We start from the raw sequence: 17,433 nt of genomic DNA, 5'->3' as shown, positions 1-17,433 counted from the left end.
TTAGGCACATGGTCTTTCCTAGAGGCAGAAATGGTCCCAGGAATGTTCAGAAATACTGGACTACTGTTTCCATTTCCTCTGGGGGTGGGGGGGGAAGGCATTCTAGATAGAAAGCTTGCATTGGTGTTTTATATGAAGATTATTTTGTCTTTTAGGAGCCCGGTTCCAAAGAACATCCTGTAACCCACAAGTGTGAGAGCGCCTCTGAGCCACTTCATTATCCTTCCAACCAGCAGAGAAACCCGTTCAAGGTACTTGACAAGAATCAAGAACCGTCTCTCTGGAAACAGTTCACCAAAGGCGAAGGTGAGAAAAAGATGGCTGACAAGAATCAAAAGGAAAAAGGAGATGTGTTCTTGGATCAAAAGAAGGAATGGAAGGCTGAATCCAACTGCTGGATGAAGAAAGATCTCTCCTCTGGCCTGGAGGTAAAGAAAAAACAAGCTGCAGGTCAAGAGAAGCATGGAGTGGAGAAAGAGTTTCAGTGTGAAGCAAAGGAGAGCAAAGGGACGCACAGAAGAGACCTTTCTGGGGTTGAATCCAAACAGGGCCACGGCGATGAGCTGAGAAAACCATCCGGATCTCTTCAGGAGAAATCAAATGTTGAGAGTCATCATGTCCAAAAAACATCAGAGCCTCTGAGGGAAAAGGAACCCAAGCCTTTGCCTGGAATTACTCATGGTCAGAACCCAACAATCAAGCCCCAGACAGGGGGCCACCTCAACAAAGAGCACTCCAAGAGCCGGGAGCCTAGAGAAGCAAAGGCAGGGGGTGACCCAAGCACGCAGTCCAATCAGCACTCGGAGCCTCGGGATGTGCCTGCCCCACAAGGACCGTCTGCACAGTGCGCACCAGCCGCTGTGGCGCGCCCCCTGGGAGAGGGCCCAGAAGCGGGCTCCAGCCATGGTGACCGTGGGCAAGGTACTGCTGTTTCCCCGAAGTCTCCCTTGCTCTTTGACTTGACTCTGGACTCACAGAATGAGAACCGCCTTTCATTCCCTGGTCAGAGCGTGCAAAGAAACACATCTGTCGCCTCAGGAGTTTCTAAGAAGGTAGAACCTTCAGACCCGGCAGCCCAACGTGTGTACCTCACGACACAACTGAAACAAAAGAAGGTAACTGCTGACCTGCCGTGTGCTTTATTTTTGTTTTTGTCTAAAAAAATTTTTTTTAAGTCTATTATTTTGAGAGAGAGAGAGAGAGAGCGCGTGCGCACCTGCTTAGCGGGGGAGGGGCAGAGAGAAGGAGAGACAGACTCCCAAGCAGGCCCCATGCCATCAGCACAGAACTTGATGTGGGGCTCAAACTCATAAACTGAGATCATGACCTTAGCTGAGATTTAGGAGACGCTTAACCGACTGCACCACCCAGATGCCACCCGTGTGCTTTGTTTCTAAGGTCAGAGCATTGCTTTCTGTGGGCCGCAAACCAGTCGGATAGGTTAATATGACAAAGGTTTTGCAGGTGGTTAGTTTGTCTTTGGCTAGGCTTGTATTTTCAGGGTCAGTAGATCAGCTGGGTTTAAAAAAAACAAAAGCCCCCAAAAAAACAAAAAAAACCATGGTTTTCACACATACACTTAATGGACCATAATTTCAGTTTTCACATTTTAGGCTACTTTAATTTGAAACTGTTTTTCTAACAACTGGAGAAGAGAGGATCTTACAGGAGGTGTTTTTCAGAGCACACTGAAATCCGTGAACCTCCAGGCTCTTCCAGACAAGGGTCAGAAGTTGCTTAAGCAGATCCGGGAGTTGGAGGAAGCCCTGGGAGCTCTTGCCCTCTCCCCAGAGCCAGGTGAGATGGGCTGCACCCCAGAACTCAGGGTTTGCGTGAACTTTACAAGAGACATTCGAGAAGCCCTTTTGATAAAGAAGACACTGATTGATTCACCGCTCCTTTTGATGATCTACTTCTGAGCTTTTCAGAATTACACTTGTGATTTAGAAAAACTTCCTGCATTGCCTGTGGACTCTGCTCGTTCCCATTGGTTAAGAGACTTTAAATGCTGTGCCCTTGAGGTCTTCCCGGCTCATGGGAATAGAAGTGGTCCCACCCTCTCCTGACCTCCTCCCACACAGATAATTCCTTTGCTTTCCTCAACTGTAGCCTGTTCTTTCCTTGTTTTGTTTTTGAACAGACGCTAATGAGAAGAGTGACACTCAAGTACCACAGCAGAGAAACCTCACCAAAACTGCCGCTGACCTCCCTCGCTTGGTACCTCCCCCACCCCTGCAAGATCAGGGACTGCAGCCTCTGGGTTCTCAAGGACTGAAGGCCGTCTGCCCACTAGCTGCTGGGGGATCCAGCTGGTGCTATGGAGGTAAGATCCAAGGGCCTGGCCCTGCTGTGAATTGCTACACCTCCAAGTTCAATGCTGCCTAGCAGGTGTCTCTGTGACCACGTGAAGAGAGAAGCCATTCTGGAATTGTGAATTGCCCCTATAATAAAGACTGTGGTGCTCGCCGGGTTTCCACAATGTTTAGATTTCTGGGCCTGCCTTGTTCACGGGCCTTGATCGGTCAACGCAGTGGCCGGCACATGGGAATCATCTGGTAAATGTAAGTGAAAACTCAAACCCACGCCACCATGAGGTAGGCAGACCAGCGGGTACATTTGCACTCCTGTGTGCGTGTTAAGGCAGGGGAGAGGAGCGACGTGAGTCAAGCTGATGACCAAAGAGCCACCGAGAGCAGTGCCACCCTATTTAAATTAGTGCTTCTGTCCTAAACTTTCCAGAAAACAGTGATTCAGAAGTAACCGCAAATAACGATGCCAGTAGAGCCTCAGATGTGTCCTAAGATGGGTTGGTTTGTGGATCAGGAGTTGGGACCTGATGAGCTCACTGGTTAGGTGGGCTGGCAGCGACTGGAAAAGCCAAGGTCAGTTTTCTCCCAGCTGAGGACCTCTAGAGGGACAGAAAGAGAAAAGGAGAGAAGCAAGGAAGCAGAAAGAGGAAGGAAGGGGAGAAAGTCGAGGAGCAGTAGTTAACAGAGGGTAAGAAATAGGCTTGGTGCCAGACGAGCTGAGGCTTGTCTAAGAGGGAACGGAAAATGCGTGTGTTTGAGTAGCAGGACAGTCCTGGCTGAGAGCACTGCTGTGAGAGCATCATTCAGTGAGCATGATGGTGACTGAATCACCTGGACAAAAACGAAATTATGTTAGAGTCTTAAGGTGAGAAAGTATATAATACATTTTGAAAAGCATTCCATTAAAATGGTTTATCGTTTAAAAATATTGTAACGTTTAGATGGTTAATTGCTTGCCGTTCATCTAGAAACCATATTTGGGACACCTCATCCCTGACACTGCAAACAGCTGAGGTGCGTGTCTAGCTGTTCCCTGTGGGACGAGGGAGCTAATACCGCCTGGCTCGGGGCGGTCAGCGTGTGACATGCATGTCAGGGGCTGTCTCCCCCTCTGCCCAAATTAATATCCACAGACTTCCACTAGCTCGGCCTTCCCTGTTGCTGACTTCCCTTCTTTGTCCAGCCCCGAGGATCTTTTCTTCCTGAAATAACAATGGCACTATTTTTTCCTCTGCCACCTCTCCGAAGCTGGGGGGAAAAAGAAACACATCCAAAACATTACAAGTTACCTCTTTATTATCCTTTCTGTTATTTTGCCCTTTATTAGAATGTGTAATTAAACAGACAGAAAATGGGGATCGAGGGGCCTGGGAGGCCAGGAAAATCGAGAGGCAAGAATCTGTAGTCCGTGCAGATTGATTATCTGGCGAACCACGAATTGCCAGGGTGAAATACTTGTGACACCTTGAGTGAACGCCTGTTTGTCCCCAGGCCCTCCCAAACCAGATGGCCCTCACGCAGTGTGGAAATCATAAGTAAAGCCATTGACGAGCTACATCAGTCACTGGAGTCGCGGCCTGCCGAGACAGCTTTGGCAGAGGATCCCCCGGGCTGAAGGTGAGCCGGGGAAGATTCCTGGCGCGGAGTGTCCCTGCACCCACAGACCCTGGGTCTCTGCCCGGCAGAGTGCTGTCCTGGTGGATCTTTCCTACGGATAACGCTTTCGCGGCTTCTCTTGTAATTTTCTCCTCCTGCTAAGCAGTGAGGGAAAAAAAAAAATAGTTTTTTTTCCCTAAAGCCATAAAATTATAGAAGTCTATAGCAGTTAAAGATCCGTTTACGGAGCTTCACTGGGTGCCACGAAGGAATTGCGAAGGAAGGATGCGAAGGAATTGCGCTCTTAGGGAACTAGCTGGGGGGAGTGCACATGCAACAGATATAAGCCAGCCAGAAAATGATATAAGAACAGAGGTACCGTGTGCATTGTAAGGGACCGCAGACAGTATGCAGCATACAGAGGAATCAAAATAAGGGAGAAGTCACTCTAGGTAAAGAACTCTTCTTCGTTGCCTGCCTATTCCGTGCCTTAAAGAAGTTGCAGGCTAAAGATTACCGAAGGGTAGAAGCCGAAGGCTCCGTCAGAGAGGAGATACGGGGCTCGATTATTAACAAGTGAAGAGCGAGGGCAGCAGGTGGCGCTACTGAGCGGGGTGGCCCTGGCCATGTAGCCTGGCATAGGGAAGCAGCTCAAGAGAAATGACGGAATCACTGTAGAATTTTGAGCGAGGCGTTTTCTGAAGATTGTTGTTGTGGCGGAGCACAGGATAAAGTGGAGTGAGAAAAGACTGGAAGGGGGTGTCAGTCACAGGGCTGTTGAAATTTAGGACTCACAGTGTAGATTGGGACATTGCCTACAGAGTGGAGACTCACGTTATAAAGGAAAATAAGGAAGAGCCATCGAAATGGCTTCGTCAGTGAAAGGAAGGTGGCCAGTCAGAGGTCTTGGCAGCAAGCAATAGAAACTGCCTGGTGATCAAAGCAGACACACCAAGACTCTCCGGTAGGGACGCTCTTGATAGACGCTCTTGAAAGACATGCTGGCTGGTGGTGCAAGTCTGTCCCAGGACACCAGGACATATGGTCCCCCTAGGTCAGAGGCGGACTCGGGACATCCGAGGATCAGTGAGCAGCCCCATGACAGCTAGGATATTGGGAGGATCACTTCTAGACACAAGAATCGGAGAGCATGGAGTCCATGTAGTCAGGATCCAGCCCCTCATTGAGGAATTTATACTCAGCTTTTGATTCTTACCTCTATTAGGTCCCTTTGCTACTGCACCAGAAGCAGGCATTGGCCTGGTTACTATGGCGGGAAAGTCAGAAGCCACATGGAGGAATTCTGGGTAAGTCTGACATTATGATAAGAGTTGACATATGTTTTGTAATTTTTTTCTCTCCTCTCCTCTCTTCTCCTCCTCCTCCTCCTCCTCCCCTCCTCCCCTCCTCCCCCTCCTCCCCCTCCTCCCCCTCCTCCCCCTCCTCCCCCTCCTCCCCCTCCTCCCCCTCCTCCCCCTCCTCCCCCTCCTCCCCCTCCTCTCCACCTCCTCCCCCTCCTCCCCCTTTCTCCCTTTCACAAGAGCACATGTGAGCCAGAAAGGGGCAGATGGAGAGAGAGAATCTTGAGCAGAACTCCACACTGAGCACAGAGCCCAGTGTGGAGCTCAGTCTCACAACAATGAGATCATGACCTGAGCTGAAGTCGAGAGTTTGGACACCTAACCAACTGAGTCACCCAGAGATGCCGCCTCATTTGACCCTGTCACCAGCTCTGGGTGGGCACTATGATGCCCCCTGTTTACAGATGAAGAAACTGAGGGGCAGGGTGGGAAAAGCAACATACTCAAGAGGTGAGGTCGTGGTGGCACCCAGTAGAAGCTGACTGTGGCTCATTAAGCAGAAGGAGAGTTCATTCTCTGGTGGCACAGAGAATGTCTGGGAGATGTGGAGAGCCAGGCTGGTAGACCAGATATCTAGGAGCATGGCCAAAGCCAAGTAATAAACTCAGTGTCCTGTGGAAACTGTCATGGCTGCTTTGCTCAAGCACCAGAGGAGAGCATTGCCACCCTAGAGTCGGAGACTCCTATCCCCCACCCTTTCCTGCAGAAAGGATGTCACAAGGAACCTCATTTCTCACGTTGCTTACATCTGAGTTGAAATCTTATGTGAGTTGAGTGCATGTGATCTCCAGAGCCAGGTCACACTGCCAGGGCCTTAGGTGCAGGGGACCTTAGAAAGTAAGTTTTCCAGGCTCTGCTTTGGAGACTCCTCAAACTAAAATTTTCCAAGGGGTTCAGCTTCTAGAAAAACATGACAGACGGCCATGATGGCTAGTAAGTGGCCGTGTTGGGATCCTCAAGGTTCGATGATTTGCTAGGAGGATGCACAGCATGTGGTCATACTCGTGGCTTGTGATTTGTTACAAAATAAAAAAAGTAGGGGCGCCTGGGTGGTTCAGTCGGTTTAGTGTCCGACTCTTGATTTCGGCTCAGGTCAATATCTCATAGGCTTGTGAGATCGAGTCCCGCATCAGGCTCCGCGCTGATGAGATTCTCTCTCTCTCTCTCCCTCTCTCTCTCTGCCCCTCCCCACTCTCTGTCTCTGTCAGAATAAAACAAACTTTAAATAAGTTAATTAATTAATTAATTAAATTGATTTTGATTTGCTAGAAATCGAAGTCAGCAAAGGAAAAAGGCACATGGGGCAAAGCTCAGGGGATACCAGGTGCAAGCTTCCAGAGTACCTTTCCCAGTGAAGTCACACAGGCTGAGCTGTGATGACACATGTAAGATGTTACCAAGCGGGAAGTTTGGGCCCCAGGTGTTTGCTAGGAACTGGCCACAATGGCAGCTTCCGGCCTGTTGGGTCCTGAAAATTCCAGACTCCCAGAAGGAAAGCAGCTGTGCAGCATAAACCACATCATGTGGGCACAGTTTAGGCACAGTGAGCCACTCTTACAAGGTCTGGGAACGGTGGGAAACCCTGCTTGAATTCGTGTTCCCACACGCCAGCCCAGGGCCCGACCTTGTCAGCGGGCCTTTCCCGGGATGGGGGTCAGATGTGTGGTGCTAAGTCTGTCTGCATGGTAGCAGGGTCAGAATTGCGAACCAGAACCCATGCTGTGACATTTTACTTCTGCTTATGTCAGAATGCTTATTGAAACTGTTCAGGTGAGGATGAGAATATTCTATAGGGTACAAACAATAAATTAGGTAAGTTCAGTGACTGGCACAATGATACCACCCAAGAAATGTTCATTTATGGTGCTCTTTGATGAATAAATGAAGGGAATGGAGAAGGACTGTTTTGGACGAACTCCACCTACTGGATCCTTTTGCTTTGGCGGAGTAAGAAATTAAAAAGACCAGGCAATACCACCAAACTGAGATAGATTGTCCACGTATGCATCCGTTAAGTAACATTTCAGCATGCAGACTAGAATAAAATCTAAGTCCTAAATTCTAAGTTTTGCAAAAGTCACACGGCAAATGCCTTTGATCTAGATAGTAAACAGCAAGAGCTAGGGATCATCTTCAAACTCAAGGTGAAGGATTTGTCAGGCTTGGAAAGGACCTAGATCCACACCGGCAGCACAGCAAGGGCTAAGGTGGCTTCTCTCTTCAAGTGGCTTCTCTCTTCAAGTGGCTTCTCTCTTCAAGTGGAGGTGATGCTTTGCCCTAAGTAATGGACTGTCCGATTTTTGTTGTTTGTTTTCCAGCGGATGATATGGGATTAGGAAAAACTCTGACAATGATTGCACTCATCCTGACCCAGAAGAATCGGGAGAAAAACAAAGAAGAAGACAAAAACATGGCATTGACCTGGCTTTCCAAAGATGGTATACAAACAGCCTGTTACTTCCTAAGTGGACATTTTTAAGAGTAGACATTTTTAAGCTCTGAAAGAACACGTTTGGTCATATTTAATTCATCTATTGGAAAACTAGTGTTAGACTCATTCCTGTGCCATCATTTCTGATGCTAGATCTGCTTAATTACAAGTGATCATTTCTCCTTTTGCTATAAACTTAGCTTGACCTGTAATTAGAAAAAATTTTATAGAGAGCCAAGGCTCTGGAAGGGCTCTGATGATTATTTCTGTTAATGTTGAGGACATAACCATAGGTTAGGTACAAATTAGTTAATATATTGTTTTCTTAAGGAAGGTCTGTCACAACCTCAGATTGTAGCCACCATAGCAGAAGCTGTTTTCCAAGTGTTCCGAAATTCCAGAAGTTTCCAAATTCTAGACAATTTCTACCTTATCTCAACCTCTGTTTGAAAGTAAAATGTGCAAGTGCATTAAAGGTCCTACATGTAACATATTGGCATCACCACATCACGTGTAAGTTGCTAACATCCACCAAGACAGTTGGTGGGTCAGTTGGTAGGACTGTTATAAATCTGCCGTCCATTTGCAGGGCCTCTAATGAACACGGTCGCAGCTGGGTCCTGTGCCCCTGGGTTCATGCAAAGAGATGGGGGTGCGGGCAATGGTACAAATACTCCATCACTAACCCATTCCAAAGCAATCTTGGCTTTTCTGAGGGGTTTTGTACTTACATTATAATGTGAATGTAATTAAATTACACTTTTCAGAGAAAATAATACTCTCCTGTGACGAATCTACTTGGGACAAGATAGGAAATGACCCTACCTCTGCCTCCTCGCCACTGTGGAAGCATATTGTTTTTTTTAGACTGAGGCCACGTACTGTACTTTCCTCTCACTCCTCAGCCTCTCTCTGTCTGACATTTGTACAGGGGAAAACATATACGTGTTTTGAGTTGACAGATCACCTCTTTTATTTCCCATTCTGTGGTACCCTGTGCGTGGAAGTAAGAGCAGCAGTTTGTTAAAAATATTGATTGAGGGGCGCCTGGGTGGCTCTGTCAGTTGAGCATCCGACTTCGGCCCAGGTCATGATCTCGCAGTCCGTGGGTTCGAGCCCCGCGTCGGGCTCTGTGCTGACAGCTCGGAGCCTGGAGCCTGTTTCAGATTCTGTGTCTCCCTCTCTCTCTGACCCTTCCCTGTTCATGCTCTGTCTCTCTCTGTCTCAAAAATAAATAAACATTAAAAAAAAATTTTTTTTTTTTTAAATATTGATTGAAAGAATGAAAGTCAAGAAAAAGAGGAAATGCCTTCCAGGAGTCAAAGACGGTTGAATGAGCGTAACGAGGTGCTGATTTTTTTCCCCCCTCAAGACTCCTCTGAGTTCACTTCCCATGGAACGCTGATCATCTGTCCTGCTTCCCTGATCCATCATTGGAAAAACGAGGTGATGAAACGTGTGGGCAGCAACACACTAAGAGTCTGTCTCTATCATGGGCCCAACCGGGAACAACGTGCAAAAGTGTAAGTGTGGAAATACGGCAGTTTGGTGTGAGCCCTCGGCATCTTGGCTGAAGGGGCCTGTTGGCCTTCCCCGCTCTCCCTGGGCTTTCATTTAATCAGGGCTGGTGATTTGTGAAGACCAAGGGCACTGTTGTCAACCCAGCATCCTTCACCTGTGAGAAGAGATGCAGGTTGTTCTTTTTGCTGTATCCTCGTCCCCGTCCTCAACAGGAGCTGCCATATGAGGTAGCCTGAGGTGTCTGAGTTGTCAGCCAGGGAGCAGCAGCATTTCCTCTGGAACAACAGGATCTGCCACAGTCACTCACGATTGTTGAATATCTGAGTCCAGCTTCACGTTCTTCTGTTCATGCACATGCAGCCAGCCCAGTCAGCCCAGTCTTACAGAGCATTCTGATAGACTATTAAGGATTGTATGATACAGACTGGTGCTCTTTTTCACATATGAACCATCTAAAGTTTTAGACTCAAGAGTTAAGGGTGAGACCTAACCAAATCCTGAAGGGAGATGATCAGGAAGGAGGAATGAAAATCCTTCCCCATATGGTCATTTTAGTCCTAATCTTTGCTTCTGGTTTTCAAGGAATTATTTTTTGGTAAGACTTTAAGTAATCTCTACATCCAACGTGGGGCTTGAACTTACAAGCCCAGGGTCAAGAGTCACATGCTCCACCGACCGAGCCAGCCAGGAGCCTCTAAAGGAATTTTTTGTTCCTAATTGTGATGTGATGGTCTGGGTTGAATACTTGCTATCTAGTCATGAACAGAGTTGTTTCTGCCTCCGAATAATCTCCCCAACCTCTAATACTAGAAATTTGACCTCCTAAAGAACAGTGAGTTGCACAATTGGGGGCCTTCAGTCTTACAGTACACCTACTCTCATGAGTGAGGGTCGCCTCAGCGGATGAAAAGTATCAGGGCAGCAGTGACAGGCCTGCGTGCCTTCTCCAGCAGAGTGCTGTCAGTGGCCTTTGTTCCAGATATTTATTAGAAATAAATTACACCTCACTTGATTTGCGCTTTGAGCATATCTGGTTTGGTGTTCCGAACGCGCTAGTTGACAGTTTGGAATCACTCTTAATTCTTCTTCTCTGTGTGAGACTAAGGCAATGTGTAGACTGCACTCCCTCTGAATTAGGCATATCATTTTTATCAGAAGCATTTATGGACATTCGCCTAGGTGCACAATATTACGTTTTGTTGGAAAAAAGATTTGTACCTTTTGGTAAGAATCTTTACGTGTAGAGTACAGGAGAGGTAAACTCCAAGCTTACAGCATGTATTTTTGTACCCAAATGTCAAAGCTGGGTTAATGGGTTTTCAGAAATCCGTTATAGAATCATAAGACGAAAGATCAGCTATAGATGAACAATGCTTTGAGAGTTTCTTACCTCCCTGAGACTTCAGTGTCAGTCTAGGTCAAATCATTACTAAATGTTAATTCTCAATCCTACGCTGCTTCTGTTATTGCCAGATTGTATCAAGCTTAATATGATGCTAGCCAGAGGTTTTTCTTTCTGACTCGTGGGATGGGAACAGGGAGGCTGTTTAGTAATAGTGAGCAGGCTATAAAAATGACCGGATGTCAGAGCTAAGGAAGCCTCATGAGTAAAGTTTACCCCTCCCAAACCATGTGTGTGTGGATTACGGACATGAGTTAACGAATTCTGCTGACTGTCCTTGCAGCCACTCGCATTTTTTATAAACGAGTCATCCCCGCCTGTTTTGTCAGTCACGGAGGGATTGTTTACTGCTTACTCTGTGTTATATCTCTGCAGACTGTCTACATATGACATCGTGATCACCACCTATAACCTTCTGACCAAGGAAATTCCCACACAGAAACAAGAGGGAGTGATCCCGGGTGCAAACCCCAGCGCGGAAAAGGTGAGTCTGGGAGCCGCCAGGGAAACTGGAGCCACACCTCACTTAACTGGAGTCTTTCCGCAGCATCAGAGTAAGGAAAGGTACCTTCCTGGGAGGGCAGGAATGCCCTAAACATTCCACCTGCGGAAACAAAGAGTCCTTCCCTCTGTTCCTTCTCTTTTATTTTAGACAAACTCATCAGTAGTAAAGGTTGAGGTTTGGCACAGTATTTAGTTGCTTTCTTGAACTAATAACGGTAACTACATTATAATTGTAATGGTACTCATCACATGAATATGGGAAGCCCCACTTGCAATTTTTAGAGTCTTCGGAGTATATACTCTTTTTATTTTTAAATAAATTTAAAAAACATTTTTTTTAACATTTATTTATTATTGAGAGACAGAGCATGAGCAGGGGAGGAGCCGAGAGACGGGGAGACACAGAATGTGAAGCAGGCTCCAGGCTCTAAGCCGTCAGCACAGAGCCTGACGTGGGGCTCAAACTCACCAACTGTGAGACCACGACCTGAGCCAAAGTCGGATGCTCAATCGGCTGAGCCACCCAGGTGTCCCGATATATATATATATATATTTTTAAGTAGGCTTCACATCCAGTGCAGAGCTGAATGTGGGGCTTGAACTCATGACCCTGAGACCAAGACCCGAGCTGAGATCAAGAGTTGGACGCTTGGGGTGTCTGGGTGGCTCGGTCAGTTAAGCGTCCCAACTTCGGCTCAGGTCATGATCTTGTGGTTTCAGGATCAAGCCCCACATCAGGCTCTGTGCAGCTCAGAGCCTGGAGCTGCTTTGGATTCTGTCTCCCTCTTTCTCTGCCCCTCCCCCTCTCATGCTCTTTCTCTGTCTCAAAAACAAATAGTAAAAAAAATTTTGTTTTAAAGAGTCGGACACTTAACCAACAGCCACCCAAGCACCCTGGGGTATTTTTTATATTCAATGTGAAGACCAGTATTTTAGTACAAGTATTTTTGTATTAAGCCATTAACAACTGCCTCTCCACCTCCCAGGAAAAGAGGTTGCAAATAATAAGGCTACAAAAGGGCCAGAAGCTAAATGATAACCAGACAAAAAACCCTGAATGTTTGCTAGGATGGCCAAGTAGTCCCAGTTATACAGCACAGAGGCTTTATTGCGTAGTTACCGTGGGGCTTTTTTTCTCCTGAAAATACTGTGCTGTTCCAAGAACTAACCTAGCCATATTCGGGCTAATCTCTAGAATGCTTCTCCAGTCAGAACAACTCTTGACTTCTTGCTGGTAATTAATGTTTGAGGTTCTCCAGCGGCTCCTCATTGCTTTCAGGATCAAACCGTAGTCCCGTTGCAGGACGCGGTAGACCTTGTAGGAACTTGAACTTGCACGTCCCTCGTCTCCCACCCCCTGCGCCTCATGCTCACTTGTACCAAGGGGCGGACACCTGCTCTGCGCTGTCATGCTGTTCTCCCTCCGAGTGGAATGCTTTGCCTCTGTTCCTTTTCTAGGTTAGTTAGTTAGTTAGTTAGTTAGTTATACCTGCTTTGAGAGTTCTTTAATCCTCTGGTTAAATGCCTCTCCTAGACCTTGTGCTTACTTACGTCATAGCACTCTGCACATTCAGCGAACGTTAAGGATCTACTATGCTAGATGGTGTTTCAGGTATTAGGGATGTAGCAGTGAGCCGGACTGAGTAGATTTTTCCGGCGTGTATTGAATTACCCAGCGGGACTTAATATATAAACATCATGCTAATCTGGATGCCTGATTTTCTTCCCTGCCAAATTGTGAGCTCCTTGAGGCTAGGAACTGTCCTTTAAGTCTGATTTCATATCTTACGCATAAAAGTAGACCCATCAGTACAGTTCTAGTGAATTTTTATAAATCTGGTCAATATGTTATTGAGTGAGTGAATTTCCAGGCTTGACACCTAGTGTAGTCCTGACCCATGGCCATTGCTCAGAAGTGGGTAGAAAGGATAAAATGAACTTAAGTTAAAACATTTTACTACTAAGCATCTTAAACCGAAAGTTGGGGGCTCTCAAGTTGACTTGTTTATTTCTGCCCATTAAGAGTTTCCACTTTTGGTTTCTTCAGCTCAATTCTTATTTCAGTATACCTGATTTAAGCCCTCAAACTTGAAGGTAAGAATGGATCCTCCATACTTTTTCATATTTTCCCTTAACTTCTTGAAGACATGTACATTCTCCCATACAGTTGATGGATTTCACTTGGGTTTCTTCCAGGAGATAGCAAAAACACCTTTGCTTCGAATAGTCTGGGCTCGAATCATATTGGATGAAGCTCACTGTGTTAGGAACCCCCGAGTGCAGACTTCCACAGCTGTGTGCAAGCTAGAGGCCCATGCCCGTTGGGCTGTCACCGGAACCCCCATTCAGAACACCTTGTTGGACATGTATTCACTGCTGAAGTGAGTAAAACTCTCCAGGATTATGTCAGTGTGAGCCGTGTCAATAACCCTTCATACTTGTTTCATATCTCATGATAAAGTTCCAGAGTGTGCCAGATTATCTCGGATAGCAGACGGCAAACCTGACAACCTTTAAAGGACAAAAGAATTAATATCCATGAGAAAATAACCAGTTGATTGATTGGCAGGTACAAGACTTTGATGACATCCAGCCCCTGTGTGTGAAAAAATACAGGACGGATTAAAATGAAAGGAAACAAAACCCTCTTTCTTCAGTCCAGTGAATGTTCTGGGCTTTTTCCACTTTAAAGCATATGTCCTAGGGTCAGGCCTACTATTTTATTCGACGCAAACAGAAAAGAATACTGATTTTAAAGTACTTGCTTTAATTCAAGTCCGCCTGCAAGAGGATAGGGAATTTCTCTGTCAACCTTTGAAGCTTTAGGAATAAATTCTATCTACTGATTGCGTGTTTTGCTGTAGCAATACGGACAATGTTAATGGGAAAATTCACATTTTATAATGTGGTTTTATTACTGACTTGGATCCTTTTGATATGTCTGGCAGAGCTTTGCTATGAAATTCACTGTTAAAAATGATTGAATGACAGATGTAACAGAAAATCTGATTTGTTTCTCATCTTTTTTTTTTTTTAACGTTTTATTTTTTTATTTTTGAGACAGAGAGAGATAGAGCATGAACGAGGTAGGGTCAGAGAAGAGGGAGACACAGAATCTGAAACAGGCTCCAGGCTCTGAGCGGTCAGCACAGAGCCTGATGCAGGGCTCGAACTCATGGACCATGAGATCATGACCTGAGCTGAAGTCAGACGCTTAACCGACTGAGCCGCTCAGGCGCCCCTGATTTGTTTCTCATCTTAATGTGTTTCCTTGGACCCTTTTCTCCTCCTTGAACTATCCTTCAATACTTCCTTCCTACTCTCTGTCTTCTTCCCCAACAAAAACAGATTTCTCCGTTGCTCACCATTTGATGATATCCGACTGTGGAAGAGCCAGGTTGACAATGGTTCAAAGAAAGGAGGAGAACGGTTAAGTATTTTAACCAAGAGCCTTTTGCTGAGGAGAACAAAAGACCAGCTGGACCCCACCGGCAAGCCCTTGGTAATCTTACTTTCACGCGTCCCTGGGCGAGGCCAGGGAAGGGGGGTATCCGTATCCCTGCCTTGGCTTGACCAGCCATCTGCTTTGCTCCTGGGGGGTCTCTGAGTGTCCGTCTTCCTGTGAGGGGGCCCCACAGCAGTCCTGATTTAGGACAGGGGGAAGTGCTGGCCAGGCTTTGACTAGGTTTCCAGTGTCCACTGTGGGGATTTACTCTGTAATGCTCAGGTCATTTGTCTGACTTCACTGGCTGCTTTCTCCTCCTCCAGGTGATGCTGCCCCAGCGGAAATTTCAGGTGCACCGATTAAAGCTCTCTGAAGAGGAAGAGAATGTTTACAGTGTCCTTTTGGCAAGATCCAGGTGTGTGCAGTGAGGAAGCACCTCACATTTGTTGTTGTGTTATTCCTGTCCCTGCTTGGGAGTGAGTCCAGGCTTGAGGAATACAGGATTCCTCAAACTGCATTTATGCTATTATCGATGAGTTTGGATATCTGTGTTCCTCCTGTTTGTTTGTTTTTTCTCCCTTTTTCTCTCACCACCCACTCCCCGACTCTCCTCTGTCTCATATACACACTATGTTCTTCATAGGCACTAGAAGCCTATGCAAGGGCTTCTTCCTTGCATAGAAGCCCTACAGTGTGGTCACTGTACATCAGTTCTATCTGGTCCTATGGGGCCGTATTGGGAAAGAACATCCCTTTGACCTTTGACCTGATCAGCATCTGATCGGACTTAAACAAAGAAACTGCTCTGTAATCCTTGTCGTCTCTTCTTTATGCTGTCTCTAAAACTCTTGTCCTTCCCTAAATTCCAGATTTACTCTCTCCCTCTGGGTACCTCTCATTTCTAGTGTGAATATGTTTTTTTCTTTGTAAACGCATGTAGTATTATACTATTTATTAATAAACATAAACTAATGCTAATTAATGTTAGTGTTACATTAACGTGTTGTAAGTTAGTAGTAAGTTATCATTAAGCATAATGTTCTATAATATTAATGTGTTTATTAACCCTTATCAATCATTTAAAGAATGATTTGGCTTTTAAAACAATTAGTTTTCATTCCTTTGGCCAGTACTTGCCATGAGCCTGGCTTTATTCTAACAGATCTCCCCTTTATAATTTTGCAGGGTCCTACTGCAAGCACAGTTAAGCAGTGACCACTGTAAATGTCTTTGGTCGTAGCAAACATTATATGTCCATTTTCTCTTTCGATCTGAGGCAGGTCAGCTCTGCAATCCTACCTCAAAGCAGGGCACGAAAGTGGAGGCAACCAGTCTGGAAGAAGCCCTGATAATCCATTCAGTAAAGGTAAGCAGTGGGACCCTCATAAATACATACAAGGAATGAAAATGTGGATTTAGAGACGGGACATTATGAGTCCTTTTTTTTTCCTTTTTTTTAATGTTCATTTATTTTTGAGAGAGAGAGAGACAGTGGGAGCGAGGGAGGGGCAGAGAGAGAGAGGGAGACAGAATCCAAAGCAGGCTCCAGGCTCTAAGCTGTCAGCACAGAGCCTGATGAGAGGCTCAAACCCACGAACCACAAGATCGTGACCTGAGCCAAAGTCGGACCCTTAACCGACTAAGCCCCCAGGCGCCACTATGAATTCTTGATCTGAGAGAGTCGATCTTAGCTAGGAACCTCAAACCAAGCCAACCCAAGCTGATCTCCATGCACCAGGCCCGGTGATGTAAACTTCTTTTCAGTTACTTTTGAAATCCGCTTTATTAAAATGCAAGTAGGTCTGCAAAGAAAACCCGTGTTTCATTTGGCTTAATTGGTAGGGAAGTCAGTTACAGCCATGTTACCGAATCTCATATCAGAGAAGTTCACAATGGCCTCCTTGAGTTGGCGATTCCTCCCCATATTTGTGCTTTAAATCCTGCACTGTTTCTTGTGGTTTGTTTTCCTTTGTGGAAGTGGCTCGGGAGTTTGGGTCCGGTGGGCCTGGAGCCTCTGCGGCCGCGGACTCACAGCGGTCTGGCACCCCCCACATACTGTTGACACAGCTGCTGAGACTCCGCCAATGTTGCTGTCACCTTTCTCTGCTGACGTCGGTAAGAAAAGCCCTTTGCGTGCATCCCCAGAGTGGCTGCCAGAGAAGTCCATTTGTTCTGTGCTGGGGTCCAGCTGCTGGATCAAGAGAAATGGCTTTTTGGGGTGCTTCTGGGTTTTGGTGGGGCAGAAAAGAGAAGTCTTACTTATTTTACTTTTCACCGATTTTGAGATAATTCCCCTAGTATTGAGAACGGGTTTTTTGTTGTTGTTGTTGTTTTTAAGTTTATTTATTTTGACAGCACAAACAGGGGAGGGGCAGAGAGAGAGAACACCCCAAGCAGGCTCTGCACTGTCAGTGCCGCGCATGGCGCGGGGCTCAAACTCACGAACCCAGAGATCACAACCTGAGCCCAAATCAAGAGTCGGGCGCTTAGCTGACCGAGCCACCCAGGCGCCCCGTGAGACAGCTTTTACTGTTCTTTTTGTAAATAAACCTTATTTTAGAATGGAAAATGTCATTTTGTGAAAACCATCCATGAATACTTTGGTATTTGAGGATGTCATAAAGCCAATTTAGCTGCTAGTCTTTTCTGCCTTCTGGTGGTATTGGGGCTTTTAAGGCTAGTTGTGAAAACTCGAGTATTTATACAATTGGAAAAGTGGCCCTCACATCTGATAGAGGCACATCCATAATTAAGATGAGTGTTATTCTTTCTGAGGAGCTGTAGTAATGTGTTTTGATGACAACAGCTTAATTAACTGTACTGCTTCCGCTGGGGAAAACAGAATGGTCGTGGAATCTGGCATC

At 46.2% G+C, this 17,433-nt stretch overlaps 1 protein-coding gene across 1 annotated transcript in view; it reads left to right on the top strand.

Annotated features, from left to right (window-relative positions):
• TTF2 (transcription termination factor 2) overlaps positions 1–17,433 on the top strand; it is a 41,182-nt gene that overhangs the window by 14,196 nt on the left and 9,553 nt on the right. Inside the window, 15 exon segments of the mRNA XM_053889332.1 lie at positions 156–1,115; positions 1,683–1,797; positions 2,141–2,323; positions 3,801–3,836; positions 3,839–3,919; positions 4,960–4,991; positions 5,131–5,212; positions 7,585–7,704; positions 9,070–9,220; positions 10,996–11,104; positions 13,321–13,505; positions 14,473–14,626; positions 14,893–14,984; positions 15,850–15,935; positions 16,548–16,684. Coding sequence (XP_053745307.1) covers positions 156–1,115; positions 1,683–1,797; positions 2,141–2,323; positions 3,801–3,836; positions 3,839–3,919; positions 4,960–4,991; positions 5,131–5,212; positions 7,585–7,704; positions 9,070–9,220; positions 10,996–11,104; positions 13,321–13,505; positions 14,473–14,626; positions 14,893–14,984; positions 15,850–15,935; positions 16,548–16,684 — 2,523 coding nt within the window.

Source organism: Panthera pardus, unplaced genomic scaffold (assembly GCF_024362965.1).
Source record: "Panthera pardus isolate Hobbes unplaced genomic scaffold, ASM2436296v1 HiC_scaffold_11, whole genome shotgun sequence".
NCBI classification, from domain to species: domain Eukaryota; kingdom Metazoa; phylum Chordata; class Mammalia; order Carnivora; family Felidae; genus Panthera; species Panthera pardus.
This window is presented reverse-complemented; position numbering and strand designations above follow the sequence as displayed.